Source organism: Zootoca vivipara, chromosome 13 (assembly GCF_963506605.1).
Source record: "Zootoca vivipara chromosome 13, rZooViv1.1, whole genome shotgun sequence".
Taxonomy (NCBI): Eukaryota; Metazoa; Chordata; class Lepidosauria; order Squamata; family Lacertidae; genus Zootoca; species Zootoca vivipara.
The window spans coordinates 41,810,175-41,828,087 of NC_083288.1; the positions used below are offsets into that span (position 1 = coordinate 41,810,175).

The following is a 17,913-nucleotide window of genomic DNA, read 5'->3' on the forward strand; positions in this document are numbered from 1 at the left end:
TACCTGCTCTTGAAATGCAAAAGGTGTTTTTGTTCTGTAATTCCAGATGGAGTTGGCCAATGGGACCAATGTCACAGAATTCATTTTGCTGGGATTTGGAGGAGGGCAAAAGAAACATTTGTCGTTGCTCCTTTTTTTGACTGTTCTTTATGTGGTCACCTTGGCTGAGAACATAATCATTATCACACTGGTGGTTCTAGACACCCACTTGTCACGAATTCCCATGTATTTCCTTCTGAGCAACTTCTCCTGGCTGGAGATGTGCTACGTATCCACCACTGTACCCCGCATGCTCTTTGATCTGGTGAACAGTCATGGGGAAATTTCCTTCCAGGCTTGCTTCCTCCAGTTCTACATCTTTTTCTCTCTCGGCGGAACTGAAGGTTTCTTTCTCTCAACTATGGCTTTCGATCGGTACTTGGCAATATGCCACCCATTACGCTACCCACAAATTATGTCCCAAAATGCCTGCTATGCCCTTGTGGCTGCTTGTTGGATTGTTGGCTTTCTGTGGTTTATTATACCAGTGAGTTTGATCTCCAAGTTGTCCTTCTGTGGACCAAATGTCATTGACCATTTGTTGTGTGATCCTGGGCCACTTCTGTCTCTGGCCTGCCCGCCACTAGGGAATGTTCCTTTCATCCATCAGATTTTTGTGAAAACGGTGGTTTTCATCAACTTATCCTGCATCATGCTGTCCTATAGCATTGTGATTTTCACTCTGATAAAAACTGCTAACGAAGGCAGTTGTAGGAAGGCTTTCTCCACAGTATCATTTCACCTAGTGGTGGTGACTATTTTCTATGGTTCTGTGGCAGGGGTATACTTAGCGGATCTAGGTGAAGAAAGCCACTCAGAAGTCACAAAGGCAGCCGCACTCTTCTACACTGCCATCACACCTTTCCTTAATCCCCTGGTCTACTGTCTGAGGAATGATCAGATGAAAGAGGCAGCAAGGAAGTTGTTCAGGAGAATGAAGAAATGGTGGCGAACTGGAGAACACTGATGGTGTGAAGATGTTGGGAGAAGAAAATGAAGCGGAAGACCCAACCAGTCATCCAAAGAGATAAAACTCATATTCTATTTTTTGCTTTTCAAAAATTGTATTGATGAGTTAATTAAAAAGTGCAACATAGCGAAAAGAAAGAAAACAAACAATCCAAAGGACAAAAGTACAAAGATACGGCACTGATGCAAGGGGATGATAAAGAATTAATTTATACGGATATTTCCTTTCCAAATAATAAAAAATTAGAAAAATAAAAGTTTTCTAAACTGTGAATTCTATTATTTTTAAGACTAAAGGTTCTATATAGCCTTAAATGAACCAGACATTTACATATACCAATGGCACTGAGTGACCATGTGCCTCAGTATTTGTATTAAAATATAATCAGGGGCATTGCAATGGGGGCAGGGGGCAGGCTGCCCCGCACTCCACTCTTCGGGAGGCAGCGTGCCATGGCCTCTTCGTACCCAGCGACAGCAGCCGCCACGGCTGCCATCGCAGAGAGGCCGCCCTGATGCTGCTGGCTGCCATCCGCCACTCAACAGAGTGACCGGCATGGCGGGTCGGGTCGGGTCTGTGCACGGAAGCTCCAACATGGGAGCCTGTTTCCTTGGGAGTCACAGGTGGGGCCACCCTGTGACTCAGCATCGCACAACGTCTACGCAGACGTTGTACTGTGCTGACATCGTGTGACGCTGCTGCGTCGCGGGGTGGTCCCTCCCCACGACTCCCAAGCCTCGCTCGGCAAGGCGGAGGCCAGTAAAAAGAATTGTTCGCCACCAGGGTCAGCTGGAAGCCAGCTGCCGGCACGACAAACAAGTCTTTTTACCGGGCGACGTCGCCCCGAGCGAGGCTTGGGAGTCGGGGGGGGGCACCCCACAACGCAGCATTGTACAATGTCAGCGCCACACAACATCTACACATGTACGCAGCGTTGCACAATGTTTGCGCATGCTTCGTACGTCACGGCGCATGCGTGCAATGTCACGACACCCTGTGCTCTGGTTTTGCCGCCCCAGGTGCTGCTCTAGTGCACATGCATGGGGTGCACATGCATGGGATGCCGTGCATGGGCAGTCCACATGGGGCGCCACACAGGCACCGCCCCTGCTACCAGCTGGGGTAGGAACTCCACTGAATATAATCATGCCCCCCCCCAGAGACATTAAGTCAGACTCTGCCTTTTTAGTTCAAGAAGGGCAACTTGACAAACCCTTGAATACCAACTATCCAAATGATTAAGATTAAAGGTCTTCCAGGATTTGGCAATAGAGCCCCGGACTGCTGTTAAGGGATGATAAGTGTGTTCTTTATTTTTTAAATCTCATTCTGTTACCATATACAGATACAAAAGTGCTTGGTGGAATTATTGGGTAATTGTTTGGTTGTCAAAGTGCTTTCAGTGAATACCTTATTCCAAAATTCAGCCCCCTTTGAGCAGTCCCACCACATGCACATACTTATATGTACCAACTATGAGGAAGAGCCCCCCCCCCACCCCAAAAATGTCCCTATTTGCCTGCTATGACTTGGTGGCTGCTTGTTGGAATGTTGGATTTTGTTGATTTCTTATCCCAGTGTCTTTGATATCCAAGTTGTCCTTCTGTGGACCCAATAAAGCCATGAAAATGAGTAACCTAACGTCAACAACAAACAACAACAACAACAACATGTAAAATATTAGGTGCCTGTTCCATAGTAAATCAAAGCAGGGCTTTCAGATTTTCTTCCTCTGTTCTGAACTATGATGCACACCTGCTACCTGTTCTTTCTGAAAACAGCTAAAAAGACAATAATATAAATGAACGAACAAACATGAATGCATAAAATGTCTGTCAAATGCAGACTTCTTTTGTGATACTCTTTTCTGAATATCTTATTATACTGAAACCCTTCATTATTGCTGTCAGCCAGCAGGGGGCTTAGTATCTCTCTCCACCCAAGAGAACTTAACCATGCAATGATATAAATGAATGAATGAATAAAATGCCCACTTTTAAGTCAAATGCAAACTTTTCCTGTGGTACCCTTTTCTTCTGAATATCTCATTATACAGAAGGTTTTTTTTTATGTGAATCAGTAGAAGCCTTGGTATCTCTTGCTATCCCGGGGAGATACATGGTTTATTCTGCAAGGTCTCACAGAAATTGTAATTCTGAATAGGTGATTATCTCCCTTATAATTATCTACTTAATTGTGATTACATGCTACATCTTCTGCTCTCAAGGCTGCTGTAGTAACCCTGACAAAAACTACAAGACACAAGGATTCAATAACTATCCCCCATCCAATTTGGTGTGAGGGTTTTTATAAATCAGATCATGGACATTTTAGAAGGCATAGTCTGAGCCACACATCATCGTTTGTGGGGGCATTCAAATCAGGCTGTGGGACTCAACACAGAACCCAGTAAGGTATAATGTGGAGGCAGCAGAATGGGAGTTGTGAAGGAATTCTTCTACAGAAGCTACTGCCATTGGCAGTCCTGGTCTTTTTTCCTCTGGTGGCATTCAAGACGCCTGACATCAAATGCAGTGTCAGCAACCCTCTTCCCATTCTCCACAAGTTTTACCAATCAGGAGACTTCATAATTCCCAGCATTATATCTCAGATATATAGATTTTCCGTTCCAATCAGTTTCACAACACTCCCTTCTGATGACATCTTTGAAGACACTGTGTAAGGCTTTGTTTGTTTTGCTTTTTTATTTTAAAAAAGGTTCCTTGGTAATGTCATTTATCTGTCCTAGCTATGCCTCATTTCCCTTCAGCATTTTGATGATCCTGCTGTTTTCTGCTTAGGAGCGTTAAGTATTTAAGAATGTCCAGATTGGAGGGAAGGAACTGTGAGAGAGCTGTGGCTGGAGTTGAGGATTAATTTTTAATTTTGGTCCTTTTTATTTTTGAGCAACTATGTTTACTGCTTTCTCTGGATTGTTTCTTCAATCTGGTCATATTTTCTGAGAAAGTATTGATAAGTGGAAGGTGCTGTCATTCAAAGGTGGAGCATCTTCATGGTACACAGGAGGTCACTGTTTCAATGCCTGGCATCTTGAAGTAGGGCAGGGAAGGTTTCTTTAATAGAAACTTCAGAGATCCACAGACAGCCAGTATAGACAATATGTCAGCTTCTTGGTTTCCTAAGTTGTATTTTATTTCATCTGATTTATATCTGATCCCATTTTGAACGGCAATTCTATGGGTGATAGTCAACTAAACCAATTGAAATCAAGAAAATTGGGTTACTTTTTTCAGTTTATTTCAATAATGTAATTAAAGACCTTCAACACCTGGAAAGATGCCCAGAATACTGTATCAGCATTGTGCAGGTCAAAACAAAAGATAAAAGTACAGATGCATTTGACACTATTTCACAATGCTTATCTAGATCAGAATGTATTCAGTAATAATGCATTTAACTGAAGAGAAGCATTTGTCACATTCTGAAACAAATCCACTCTCACAGTGCAAGTAACTTTAATTACAGGATGATGACCCAGATCTATCAGCATAGCCTGGCATTGATATTTGCTATAAAGGAGATCAATGAAAACCCCCAGATTTTACCTAATATCACCTTGGGCTTTCATATCTATAATAGCTATTTTGACACAAGGTGGACCTATCAAGCAACACTGGAACTTTTCTCTACACTGGACAGATTCACCCCCAACTACAAATGTGATAGTCAGAACAATCTAGGAGCAGTCATTGGGGGACCTATCTCTGAGGTCTGTCTCTACATGGCAGATACCCTGTGCATCTATAAAATTCCTCAGGTATGCAAGCAGTAGGAAAGTTAAACAAACCATTTGCTCATCTGTTTACTTGTAAAGGTTTTCCTTTTAACAGTTGTGTTTGCAATGTTTCTTCATGTGAGGCTTCCAGAAGTAAGACTATATGAAAAGTCCTACTGAATCAGGCCAGGAACCTAACTAGACCTGAAATCTTTTCTCAAAGAGGCCAACGAACTACCTTGAGGAAGTCCACAAGGCAGGACTTGACTGCAACATCACTGTCCACATTTGCCATACCCAGCAATTGGAATTCAGTATCTAATTCAAGATGCTGTATGCTTGTACATAAGATCCCACAGTTAAGATGTATTCAAATTGATTGCCAAAACCTTTAACATTTCAAGGTACTACCTTGGAAAAATTCAGACATCTAAAATATAGAATTGAAAATGAGATCTATCATGCAACACTATCAAACAAATAGCAAATCCCAACATATAGTGAAAAAGGATTATCCAGATGATCAGCAAATATATTGTTTCAGTAAAGTTGTGTCCAGTCAGGGTTCCAAACATGCAAAAAATAAAAGCGAACATTAACAACGAACAATATGCAAAGGACCTTAAGCAGAATCCTGTAATCCTGTAACACAACAATTAAATTGTGTTTTAGCCTGCAAAGGTACAACACTAACTTGAAGAGGAGAAAGTGAATGATATATGAAAAAATATGAACTACTTTTCCTCTGCATATTGGAAGTAAATCATATTATTCCTATGGAGTGCATGAGGAATTAACTATATTATATAAATAACTTTTTATTATAACTAACCTATCAACCAAAAGTTGCTAATTGAATGACAGCAGTGAGATAGAGCACTTGCTTTTTAGGTTTTGGAATTTAAGAAAGCTAATATTTAGATTGATGAGATACAGGGAGAAATAATTTTAATGCAATGGACTGGTGTTTCTGGGCTCTTCTCTCATTTTCCAAATGTGAGGTTCACATTTCTTAGAAGAGGGAAGAGGGTGACTTCCAACATACAACACTGAGTGGCTTCACTAGTTTTTGTTGGTTCTTCTTCTTCTTCTTCTTCTTCTTCTTCTTCTTCTTCTTCTTCTTCTTCTTCTTCTTCTCCTCCTCCTCCTCCTCCTCCTTCTTCTTCTTCTTTTCTACACAAATGTCACGGGAAGCCCCAGTAATATTTGCCCCAATAATAATGCCTGTAATTTCTCTGTACCAAAGTTCAGGGCCTGCCTTTTTCTCTTGCAGCAGCAGCATTTCTGTTTTATTCCCTATTGACCACCCTTTCACTCTGACTAAAATTCTCCTCTTACATTTTAGAAAGATTAGATTCCCCACACACACACTCAGTTCTGTAGCTTCATTTGGAGTTATTTCTATTTTTTGTGTGTTTTCTGACTTGTTTTTTCTAGATGATTTTGAATAGCATTAAAGGCTTTCCCCCACTCTGTAAATAAAGAGGCGTGTGGATTTTGTTAACTGCTTCCAACATCACCAGTGTATTTGCACTGCACAAACCTTACTGCTACTTCACCCCTCCTACTTGCCGTTCTAGAACATCACAGAATCTCTGAGCATACCTGCCCTACCCTGCTGGTCTCTTCACTCCTTAACTTTTGAAATTTCCATTAGATCATATATGGCTCTCCTGTGGTGATAGATAAGAAATCCCAAGCTGCTTTCTATCTCCAAATGTTCCCAAATTTGAAGCTTCAACATGAGACAATTCTCCACATACTGCTATATTTCAAGTGGACATGGATTGGGATAATTTCTCGGCACGATGACAATGGAGAGAGGTTTGAACAGAGTATTATCCCCATGTTTGCCCAAAGAGGTATCTGCTTTGATTTCATAGTAAGACTTCTCAAAGTGTCTTTTTCCAATGATATTAATGATATGGTGGGAGATGTAATTGAGAAGACTGAAATCATTATGAGGAGCACTGTCATTGCATTGGTCATTCATGGTGAAATCGAGACCATGCTCATCATGAGGATATTCTCCAGGGCTTCAGCATATGAGCATATATCAACAAAGAGAAATGGTAAAGTCTGGATTATGACAGCCGAGATAGAGTTCACTTCCATTCCTCTTCAAAGAGATTGGGACATAGACTTCCTCCATGGTGCTATATCCTTTGCTGTTCACTCCAGTGAGGTTTTAGGATTCCAGAAATGTCTTTTGTTGAGAAATCCTTCTTCAGAGAAAGACGATGACTTCCTTAGGGTTTTCTGGGAGCAGGCATTTGGGTGTCAGTTCCCCAACTCCATGGTAGACCTACAGGATGAAAAAATCTGCAGTGGAGAGGAGAAGTTGGAGACTCTTCCTGCATCTGTTTTTGAAATGAGCATGACTGGCCACAGCTACAGTGTCTACACAGCAGCCTATGTGGTTGCAGATGCATTGCAGGCCATGCATTCATCTAGATTCAAAGCCAGAATGATAGTAGATGGAGGAGTAAAGCTTCAGCATCAAGAGTTATGGAAGGTAATGTGCCATATACACCAAGAAGGATCCCACTTGATCAGTCCAAAGCCTTCCTTTACCAGCCAACCAGATAGCAATAGTTTTCTCCCACTGTCCCCCCCCCCCAAAATGCCTGGTTTTCAGATGCATGATGTCTGTTTCTTGAGAATGTATAAAACAGCATTGAATACTAGCAATAGATTTCCTGCTTCCTAGTACAACATTAGATCATCATTCCCTGAACTTCAGAGCATGGGAAGTCATCCAAAAGATATATAATATGGCACTGAATAATTAGCTCTTTTGACTGTATTATAATTTGGAATGCTTTATTGTGGTTTTTATTGGGTTGTTAAATTTCTCGGCGGTGAGAATTCTGATAGCACAAAAGTGGAAGACTGGAGAAATTCCAACTAAAGAACAATGGCAAGAGAAATGGATGAACTATGCAGAAGTGGCAAAATTGACGGACAGACTTTGAGAAAAAGACAACAGTGACTTTGATAAAGAGTGGGAACCATTTATAACATATTTGCAGAAACAAAGGAAGACTATTGACTTGGTGGCAGGATTTAAATAAAATTTCAAATCTTTATTAACAAAGAATATTTAAAACAATATCAGAAATTATATAGTAGACTTTTTAGAAACAGCAGTATGTAATAAGAGGGAAACAAACTAGAAGTGGAAGTTGGGGAAAGCCCAGGAGGGGGAGGGAAGAAGTGATGGAACATAAACGTTATTGATATGAGGTGTACACAATGATAGAAAAAGATAAGTGAATAAAAATTTAATAATAATAATAATAATAATAATAATAATAATAGATTACTAACTCAAGGTGGTATGCGCACATCTCCCACTCTCTATAGCTGAAGAAGTGTGCATGCACATGATAGCTCATACCAAGAACAAACTTAGTTGGTCTCTAAGGCTACTGGACATTTTTTTAAAAAAAATACTGTGTCAGAACAACACGGCTACCTAGCTGAATCTATGTCAATGATTACTCAGCACAAAGCTTTTCAAGGGTTCTGTAATTATGTGGGGATGATCACCAGTCTTTGGCATATCCTAAAGAATTGCCTTCATTTTATTTTCTTTACACCCACTTTCTTTAGCTTCACCACTTTGTTAAAAGGATCGTATTTAATAATAGTGCTGGGGAAAAGGTTTCCTTCAATGAAAATGGAGAGCTAGAGGCTGGATTTGATGTTATAAACTGGGTCACATTTCCAAACCAGTCCTTTCAGAGAGTCAAAGTTGGAAAGGTAGACTCCATGGCTCCCCAAGAAGAAGCGCTTAGCATTTGTGAAGACGCCATTGTGTGGCCAAGAAGTTTTAACCAGGTGAAGTCCATTCATATTTTGTAGCATATCCATTACTTTCAGAATAATATCAGTTCACATACTGACATTGCTCAGTTCTATGTTCTCCCACATCCTTAGTGTAGGTGTGGAAGAATGTTTGAAAATGTAAGTTAAGTGACAGCCATTTGAACCACTGTTTCACCATGAAATCTTCACCTGGAAACAGGTAAAGGTATATAGATCTAAATACTTTGATAATGGAAGCCAGAAGAGGGATCCCTTTAGTGCAACAACACTGCCTCCTCTCCTACCCACTTTTGTCCTTTACCCTCCCCAAATCTGTTGCAGAGGGCATAGCTGCCAAGTTATCCCTTTTTTTAAGGGATTTTCTCTTATGCTGAATAGGCTTCCTCGCGAGAAAAGGGAAAACTTGGCAGCTATGGCAGAGGGCAGGCAGAGCACCTCAAAGAATCCTAACATCAACCCTACCTATTGCAAATGAACTCGAGAAAGAAGAGACAGTGAGATGTAATTTGAAGTTCAATAAGGGCCAGACATTTATTAAAGTGTCTTCAATGAGATGAGAGCTAATTCTGTTTACCTGTCTCAGTCTCTTCTCCAGGGGTGGATATTTCCCACTCCAAGCGAGTCAACAGAAAACCGTCTGCAGAGCTGTTGCATGCCGAGGTTCCAAGACATTCCCCCCAATAACTCACACTTCACACAATATTTTAAGTTTAAGGTTTTTGGCATTAATTTGGCCACAACTTTATTTAAATACAACTGAATGTGAGTGGTTGCTTAGGCATTGGTTCTTGCCATCTGTCCCCCGCCTGGGACAGATCTGACTCCCACTAGCCTAGTAGGGGAGCCAGTAGGTAAGCACCCTCTGGGAGAGATCGGGGCAGGGGCCCACGCCCTTGACCTCATCCCTCAGATGCTCCCCTGAGGCTCATGCGTGGCCCTGGCCCCCAACGGGGATAAATGGACAAACATGTAGAGCCCCAGGATTTCAATCAATCATTTGCTACCTGCAAATTTCCCCAGCAACAGCACACCCACCAATCACACATATGGCCATCCAAACTGACCCGCCTCTTCAACCCTGGGATGTCTTGTTAACCCTTCCACAACCCATGTTCTCCTCTATGGGGAGAACCTGCTTTGTAATCCACAAACCATAAATTGAAAGAGGTGTGGAGGAACACCAAGCCACCCAACAAATTAACTTTGGATGGGAATTGATGTGAAGATGTTGGGATTGCGTTTCCCCAGAACCAAATTCACAGGGGTTTTTCTCATATGGAGGTTCTGGCCTTATAGTTATTTGTCTTTTTTTCCTCATTTTGGCAGCTCTGTATGAAGACAGTTCAGGAAGTTTTCCAGAATACAGTACATTGTTGCTATACAATCTTGCAAAAGAGAACACCTTCTCTTCTTTCATTTGTGGACAGGTGCAGCCCCTTTCTGTTTGTAATGATAAATGCCCTTTGGGTTACCATAAAGCAAAGAAGGAAGGGGAGCCATTTTGCTGCTATGATTGCATTCTATGTCCTGAAGGGAAGTTTTCCAACCAGATGGGTAAGAGAAATCATGTACACAGCCTATCAAATGTACTGTCACTCACTACAGATGCACATTTTACCCTCAAATATGCATTTTGTTTAAATTTTCCTGAAATGTGCATTTTTCATATTTTAATCAAAAACAATATTTTAAAATTAAATCCGGGGCATTTTTTGAAGCAAGAACTGCTCCTCAAAATTTAGAGATGAGGTAAAATTGAAGGACAGCTGTGCTCTATCCCATACTAGACTGGGAAGTCCTGTTGGGGTGTTTTAAAATATGGAGAAAGTAAAATTCTCAAGAACCCTCACCTTAAGTGATAACACTTGGTCTCCAAATCCGAGTTAAGTCCTAAAATCTTGCATGCAATGTGTGGGGTGGCAATTGTGGGGGTGACAGTCGGGGGTGAGGGTTGGGTGGAGGCAATCAACCATCCCTGAATATGTCACCTTGGTTATATGAGAAGAATGCAGAAGTGTCCTTCAGATTTAAATATGGCAAGTCATAGTTAGTATTTTGTTTTTAATTTTGTTTTGAATATTTTACAACAGGGGTCAGCAAACTTTTTCAGCAGGGGGCCGGTCCACTGTCCCTCAGACTTTGTGGGGGGTCGGACTATATTTTTTGGGGAAAATATGAACAAATTCCTATGGCCCACAAATAACCCAGAGATGCATTTTAAATAAAAGGACACATTCTACTCATGTAAAAACATGCTGATTCCTGGACCGTCCGTGGGCCAGATTTAGAAGGCAATTGGGCCGCATCCAGCCCCCGGGCCTTAGTTTGAGGAACCCTGTTTTAGAACAACACAAATTCTGCTGCAAGATATAGAAACCTGATCATGTTGTTTGTTGTTTGTTTTCAGACATGGATGAATGCCTTCCGTGCCCACAAGATCAATACCCAAACATGGAACGGGATTCATGTATTCCAAAGGACATAATTTTCTTGTCTTACGGAGAACCTTTGGGGATCACTTTGACCGTTTTTGCTCTTTCTCTTTCTTTCACCACAGCTTTGGTGCTTTGGGTCTTCATTAAACACAGAGACACTCCCGTAGTCAGAGCCAACAACCGGAACCTCACCTATACTCTCCTCACCTCCCTCTTTCTCGCCTTCCTTTGTGCTTTGCTATTCATTGGTCGACCTGAGAAAGTGACATGTCTCCTTCGACAAACAGCATTTGGCACCATCTTTTCAGTGGCAGTTTCTTGTGTGTTGGCCAAGACAATCATTGTGGTCCTTGCTTTTAGGGTCACCAAACCAGGGTCCAAGATGAGGAAATGGACGGGTAAACAACAGGCCACCTCCATTGTTCTTTCCTGTTCCTTGATTCAAGCCGTTCTTTGTTGTGTATGGCTGGCTACGTCTCCCCCATTCCCAGATTTAGACACACACTCTATGACTAAAGAAATTGTTCTGGAATGTAATGAAGGCTCAGTCACCATGTTCTACTGTGTCTTGGGCTTTATGGGCTTGCTAGCCATTGTCAGCTTCACTGTAGCCTTCCTAGCCAGGAAATTGCCTGACAGTTTTAATGAAGCCAAGTTCATCACCTTCAGCATGCTGGTTTTCTGCAGTGTGTGGCTGTCCTTTGTTCCCACCTATCTGGGCACCAGAGGAAAATATATGGTGGCTGTGGAGATTTTTTCCATCTTAACCTCCAGTGCTGGTTTACTAAGCTGTATATTTTCCCCAAAGTGTTATATTATTCTGGTGAGGCCTCAGCTGAACAGCAGGGAGCAACTAAGAAGAAGAAATGATTGACGTATCTAACATTCTGTAGCCCTTATACATCTTAAATCAGCTGTGGTAAAGCAATGGGATATTTGCAACTATTTTTATTCCCTCAATAAAATGTAAATGGAATGCAATCTGTATGCTTACTTGAGGAGCAATTATTTATAAATCTGTGGTATATTTTTGTTAAATTCCTCTGTTTCAACATATCTGAGCACATAAGGATGATATACAGAATGGCTGCTGTGGAGATCCTGGCCTCCACTGCTGGGCTTCATATGTTCCCCCAAATGTTTTCTTATTGTGTCAAGGACTGAACTGAACAAAAGGCAGCAACTTAGAAAAATAAAGAATTGACGTAACTTTCCATCATCATGTTATATTTTAATTGGAATTGAGGTCTAAATCACTGTTTGGATTTTTCTGCCAATTCTGAATATTTGAAAAACAATGACTTTCCCTAGAGGCTTGGATCTTTCAAGTTACCCAACACTATTTCGGTCACATGGTGCCTGAACTGGTATACTTGATTGAAGTGTATGGCCTGGTAAATCTATAGCCAGCTGCAGGGTACAGGGCCATCTTAAGTGTATCTGGCGCCCTGGCGCCGTGGTGCAAAGATCCCTCTGGCGCGTCCCCCCACCCCGATTTGCAGCGCGGCTGTCTGATGGGCGCAGCGCGGCTGCCGCAAGCACAGCAGCGCAGCACAGCGCCCCCTGGCGGCCCGGCGCCCTGGCGCCTTGTGCCACCCAGCCTTGCCTTAGAGCCGGCCCTGGCAGGGTATGTCACCCAATATAAAGTTAATTTCTGGAGCTGTGAGGTTTTGTTTTTGTTTTGCTTTTTAAAAATCATTTAATTTGTAAATTAACATTGATTCCAATCTGGTGGTTCCATTGATTCCAATCTGGTGAATAAGCATGATCTACTTGCTCTGCAGAATTAGAAGTTTTTAATTATTGGGAGCAGGGGTGCATCAATAGGTAGTAGTTTTGCCTTCCATTCTTTCCATACCATCAAATCTGACTTCAAAAAGGTTGATTATGCCTTCCAGTACATGGCTGTGTTTTTTGTAAAGGGAGTGATTGTAGAAAATCTCAAACTCTACCACGTTCCATTTTAAACTATGGAACCCGAAGCTTGCAGGTTCAAAAGAATACAGTCATACCTTGGTTTAAGTATGCTTCAGTTTGAGTACTTTCAGTTTAAGTACTCCGTGGACCCGTCTGGAATGGATTAATCCACTTTCCATTACTTTCAATGGGAAAGTTTGCTTCAGGTTAAGTATGCTTCAGGTTAAGTATGGACTTCCAGAACCAATTACACTCATTCTTTGGGTTAAGTACACTTCAGGTTGAGTACTCCGCGGACCCATCTGGAACGGATTAATCCACTTTCCATTACTTTCAATGGGAAAGTTCGCTTCAGGTTAAGTACGCTTCAGTTTAAGTACTCCGCAGACCGTCTGGAATGGATTAATCCACTTTCCATTACTTTCAATGGGAAAGTTCACTTCAGGTTAAGTAGGCTTCAGGTTAAGTAGAGACTTCTGGAACCAATTGTGTACTTAAACCGAGGTACCACTGTATTATGTAAATGAGCAGACTCTCTATGCCACTTAAGATTAGGTACTGTAAATCTTTAAGAAATTGACCGTTTTATTTTCAACCCCTTTCCAGACGATCCCTAACATGAAATTAATTCACAGCTGCCACACATGGCTCCACAATTTCACCAAGCTGTGTATGTGAAGTTAGGATTTTTGGTCCCAATGTACATCAATTTACTCTTATTTACACTGAGTTACAACCCCCCCCCCCAATTTAATGCACATTTATGCATTGGGGAAAGACTCTTTTGGAGCTCCTCACAATCCCCTTTTGTTTTTACCACCCTGAACAGTGTCTTCAACTCAAAATAACAATTGCCTGTGGAATTACCCATGTTTCACTATAGCAAATGAAGATGTTCCATCCCAAAAGAGAATTTGTTTTAGTGGATAATGAGAACATTCCTTAGAGACCCGTCTCCAAAGGCTGTTGAATATTTAACACCAGCATTCAAGCGTTATTCCAGATAAGTCTACCATCTCTTTCTAAAAGACACGGGAAACAACTATATATTTCTTTTGCACAATCTGTGAACTCCAACACAGCCAATGTGGTGAGCCTTCTGCTGGAGGGATTGACTCCTTGCATGCTACTGAGGTACATAAATTGATACCTTTAACAAGGCAAAGGAGATTGTGGTAAGAGACCAGAGGGGATCTATTTCAATGGGTGGCCCTATTCAGAAATAAGATTATGGGCAAGGAAATGTTGACACACCAATATGGAGCATCATTTGAGACAAAGAGGAAAGTAGGAGAGAAAGATCTTTACTTACTTACTTAACTATTTATACCTTTTCTACCACACTAATAGGGGACCCAGGTGGCGCTGTGGTTAAACCACAGAGCCTAGAGCTTGCTGATCAGAAGGTCGGCGGTTCGAATCCCTGTGACGGGGTGAGCTCCCGTTGCTTGGTCCCAGCTCCTGCCAACCTAGCAGTTCGAAAGCACGTCAAAATGCAAGTAGATAAATAGGAACCGCTACAGCGGGAAGGTAAACGGCGTTTCCATGTGCTGCTCTGGTTTGCCAGAAGCGGCTTTGTCATGCTGGCCACATGACCTGGAAGCTATACGCCGGCTCCCTTGGCCAATAATGCGAGATGAGTGCGCAACCCCAGAGTCGGTCATGACTGGACCTAATGGTCAGGGGTCCCTTTACCTTACCACACTCATAATCTAAAAAAGATCCCAGAGAAGCAGCAGCAGCAGCAGCAACACTATCATCAATAACATCATCACCATCATCATCATAATGCAAGAGGGTCTCTGTCAGAGGGAGGGAGGGAGAAACAAGTACAGGGCTCTCAGATGAATTCCTCAGAGTTGTTATCCAACAACATACAGAGTGCTAAAACTTGTCCACCCCTGATTTCTTACTAAATCAGGATGGTTCACACACAAAAAATATATACAAAATAAGAACACAAAATACATAATACATGAACAAACAAACAAACAATACACTAGCACTAGATTCCTAAACACATAAAAAGAAATGACCATGTTGATAACAACAGATGCTTAAGGAAGTCCAGTCCTATGGACTAAAAGGATGTTTTAAAGAAATAAGAACATAGGTAGTCAACAGGATGCACTTCAGATGATGATGGACTACAACTCTCATGATCCTGGACCATTGGCTATCTTGGCTGGAGCTGATGGGAGTGGGGAGTCCAACATAACCTGGGAAGTGCCATTTAGATATTCCATGTTCTCACATACCATTCTGATAATGATGTGGTGGTGCACATTTTAGCGGTCATAGGTAAGTTTAGAATACTTGGGAAGGGCCGTAGTTCAATGGTAGACCAACTGCTTTGCATACAGAGGATCTCTGGGGCACCTCTCTGGAAACTTCAGAAGCTGCTGGCCATCAGTGTGGACCATACTGAGGAAAATGGACCAACAACAACAACAAATCTTTATTACTGTCAAAGACCAGAGAAATGGACCAATGGCCCAACTTGGTATAAGGCAGCTTCCTATATTCTTCTGAAACTTTACATATTTTTGTCCTAAAATGTATAATTCAGCTATAATTTAGCTACCTATATTTCTCTTTAAGTCTTTATCTATGTGCTATTGACTACTTTATTATGTTCATAATTTAGAGATTCTTCTGATAAAGTGGCCTATATTTTCCCCCTCAATAAATAAATATAAATAAAATTGATGCAACACAATTACTTGTTATGCCTCATAACTGATATGTAATCTCAAAAATAAGTATATGTAATCTAAAATGAAGGAGGTGGACTATTCTGCTGCCTTCCTTAACCAGCATGCCTGGTTAGTCTTTGCCTTTCAATGAAAGCAGAGAGGGAGACATTGGTTTGTGGTAGTGTTTTCCTCTAAGCAAAAGGATTTATTCCCTCAGCACACACCACCCTCAAATGATAAGCTTGCTGAGTCTACAAGCAGACAGGCAGATGAGACTCGCTCTTGGTATGTGACTGTGTTTCTGTTTTGTGATTGCAGATGGAGATGGCCAATGAGACTCAAGTCACAGAATTCATCTTGCTAGGATTTGGAGGTGGGCCAAAGAAGCATTTGCTGCTCCTCATTCTTTTGACTGCTTTTTATGTGCTGACTTTGGCTGAGAACATGGCCATTATCACCTTGGTCATTCTAGACTCCCACTTGTCACGACTTCCCATGTATCTCCTGCTGGGGAGCTTCTCCTGGTTGGAGATTTGCTATGTGAGCACCACTATACCTCGCATGCTTTTTGACCTAATAACCCTTCATGGGAAGGTCTCTTTCCAGGCTTGCTTCCTCCAGTTCTACATCTTTTTTTCTCTTGGTTGCACTGAGGACTTCTTCCTCTCTGCCATGGCTTTGGATCGGTATTTAGCCATATGCCACCCACTGCACTACCCACAAATTATGTCGCAGAATGCATGCTATGCCCTGATGGCTACCTGTTGGATCCTTGGCTTCCTGTGGAACATTGTCCCAGTGACTTTGATCTCCAAGATGTCCTTCTGTGGACCAAACGTCATCGACCATTTGTTGTGTGATCCTGGGCCACTTATGTCTCTGGCCTGCCCCCCACTAGGAAATGCTCCTTTCATCTATCAGATTTTTGTGAATGCTGTGATTTTGGGCAACTTGTTGTGTGTCATCCTGTCCTATGGTGCAGTGATTCTCTCTCTGATGAAAACCTCAAACCAAGGAAGTCGTAAGAAGGCTTTCTCCACCATATCCTTTCACCTAATGGTGGTGACGATTTTTTATGGTTCTGTGGGAGGCGTATACTTAGCTGCTCCAGGTGGAGAAAGCAACCCAGAGATCACAAAGGCAGCAACAGTTTTTTATGCTGCCGTCACACCTGTCCTCAACCCACTGATCTACTGTCTGAGGAATGATAAGATCAAAGAGGCAGCAGGGAGGTTGTTGAAGAGAATGGAGAAATGGTGTTGCACTGGAGAATATCGATAGTGTAAAAATATTGCAAGAAAAGAAAAAGGAGAAGCAGAACACCAGCCTACCACAATAAAAAATTGCGGTAGGATGAGCTGTTGCACTTCTTATAGCAGATGAGTGTATCACATTATTATTATTATTATTATTATTATTATTATTATTATTAATTCTTTTCTTTTAAAAAAATAATTTTTATTGACTTTCTTTTCTCATAACAAATATCCAGTATCATTACTAAACATTCGTTTTTCAATTTCCCCCCTCCCTGTTGACTTCCCTCGACTTCCATTTCTGGTTTATTACATCCAATGATAGGTTCTGCTATTTATATATAATACTATGTTATCACATTGTTCTACTTTTGTTCTCTGTAAATAAAATTGTAAATGTTTATTTAAATCCTGCCAGCGAGTCCATTTTCTTTTTGTTTCTGCAATTATATTGTAAAGGGTTCCCATTCTTTTTCAAAGTCACTATTGTCCTTTTCACACAATTTGTCCATTAACTTTGCTAACTCTGCATAGTTCATCAATTTTCTTGCCATTGTTCTTTTGATGGTACTTCTCCAGTCTTCCAATTTTGTGCTATTAAGATTCTTGCTGCTGTTGTAGCATATGTAAATAAAGTCCATTTTCTTTTGGTAACTCTTTTCCTAAAATACCTAACAGCAAAGCTTCTGTTTTTTTAACAAATGTTATTGTAAACATTTCTTCAGTTCATTGAATATCATTTCCCAACATGTGACATTTTTACATGAAATTCTTGCTGCTAGAAGTATGATGCATTGGCCAGTTTATACTAGCATGGTTTTTGTTTTTGTTTTTGGGTTTTTTTACTTAAGGAAAGATTCAAAAATGGTATTCCCTGAATGTGTCATAAAGCAAGAGGGTTAAGACAGAAACTTAGTACCACAGAGAGAAGGCACAGATTAAGGAAGGAGGCAGAGAAAGAGAATGCCAGCTGGTTTAAATGAAGCCCATCATTTTTCTATTACTCCTGCTTGATTATTCTAACATTTAATGA

At 41.3% G+C, this 17,913-nt stretch overlaps 3 protein-coding genes across 3 annotated transcripts; all 3 read left to right on the forward strand.

The window, feature by feature from the left end:
- Positions 1–46: 46 nt before the first annotated feature.
- Positions 47–1,006, forward strand: LOC118095640 (olfactory receptor 11G2-like). The gene has a single exon (XM_035136886.1). It carries the CDS (start codon positions 47–49, stop codon positions 1,004–1,006), a length of 960 nt encoding a protein of 319 aa, XP_034992777.1.
- Positions 1,007–6,462: 5,456 nt separating this feature from the next.
- LOC118095257 (vomeronasal type-2 receptor 26-like) lies at positions 6,463–11,885 on the forward strand. Its single transcript, XM_035136353.1, has 4 exons — positions 6,463–7,260; positions 8,361–8,588; positions 10,004–10,130; positions 10,984–11,885. The coding sequence occupies exons 1-4, from the start codon at positions 6,463–6,465 to the stop codon at positions 11,883–11,885; spliced, it is 2,055 nt and encodes a 684-aa protein (XP_034992244.1).
- A 4,057-nt stretch (positions 11,886–15,942) lies between these two features.
- LOC118095639 (olfactory receptor 11H6-like) lies at positions 15,943–16,905 on the forward strand. The gene has a single exon (XM_035136885.2). It carries the CDS (start codon positions 15,943–15,945, stop codon positions 16,903–16,905), a length of 963 nt encoding a protein of 320 aa, XP_034992776.2.
- The last annotated feature ends 1,008 nt before the right edge of the window (positions 16,906–17,913 follow it).

Bases quoted from the DNA above. Each gene is read 5' to 3' on its own strand.
- LOC118095257 (XM_035136353.1), top strand. From the start codon at position 6,463: ATGTTCCCAAATTTGAAGCTTCAACATGAGACAATTCTCCACATACTG. The intron at 7,261-8,360 runs GTAATGTGCCAT...CACTTTCTTTAG, and splicing joins AGCATCAAGAGTTATGGAAG to CTTCACCACTTTGTTAAAAG. The intron at 8,589-10,003 runs GTGAAGTCCATT...ATTTGTGGACAG, and splicing joins GGCCAAGAAGTTTTAACCAG to GTGCAGCCCCTTTCTGTTTG.
- LOC118095639 (XM_035136885.2), top strand. From the start codon at position 15,943: ATGGAGATGGCCAATGAGACTCAAGTCACAGAATTCATCTTGCTAGGA.
- LOC118095640 (XM_035136886.1), top strand. From the start codon at position 47: ATGGAGTTGGCCAATGGGACCAATGTCACAGAATTCATTTTGCTGGGA.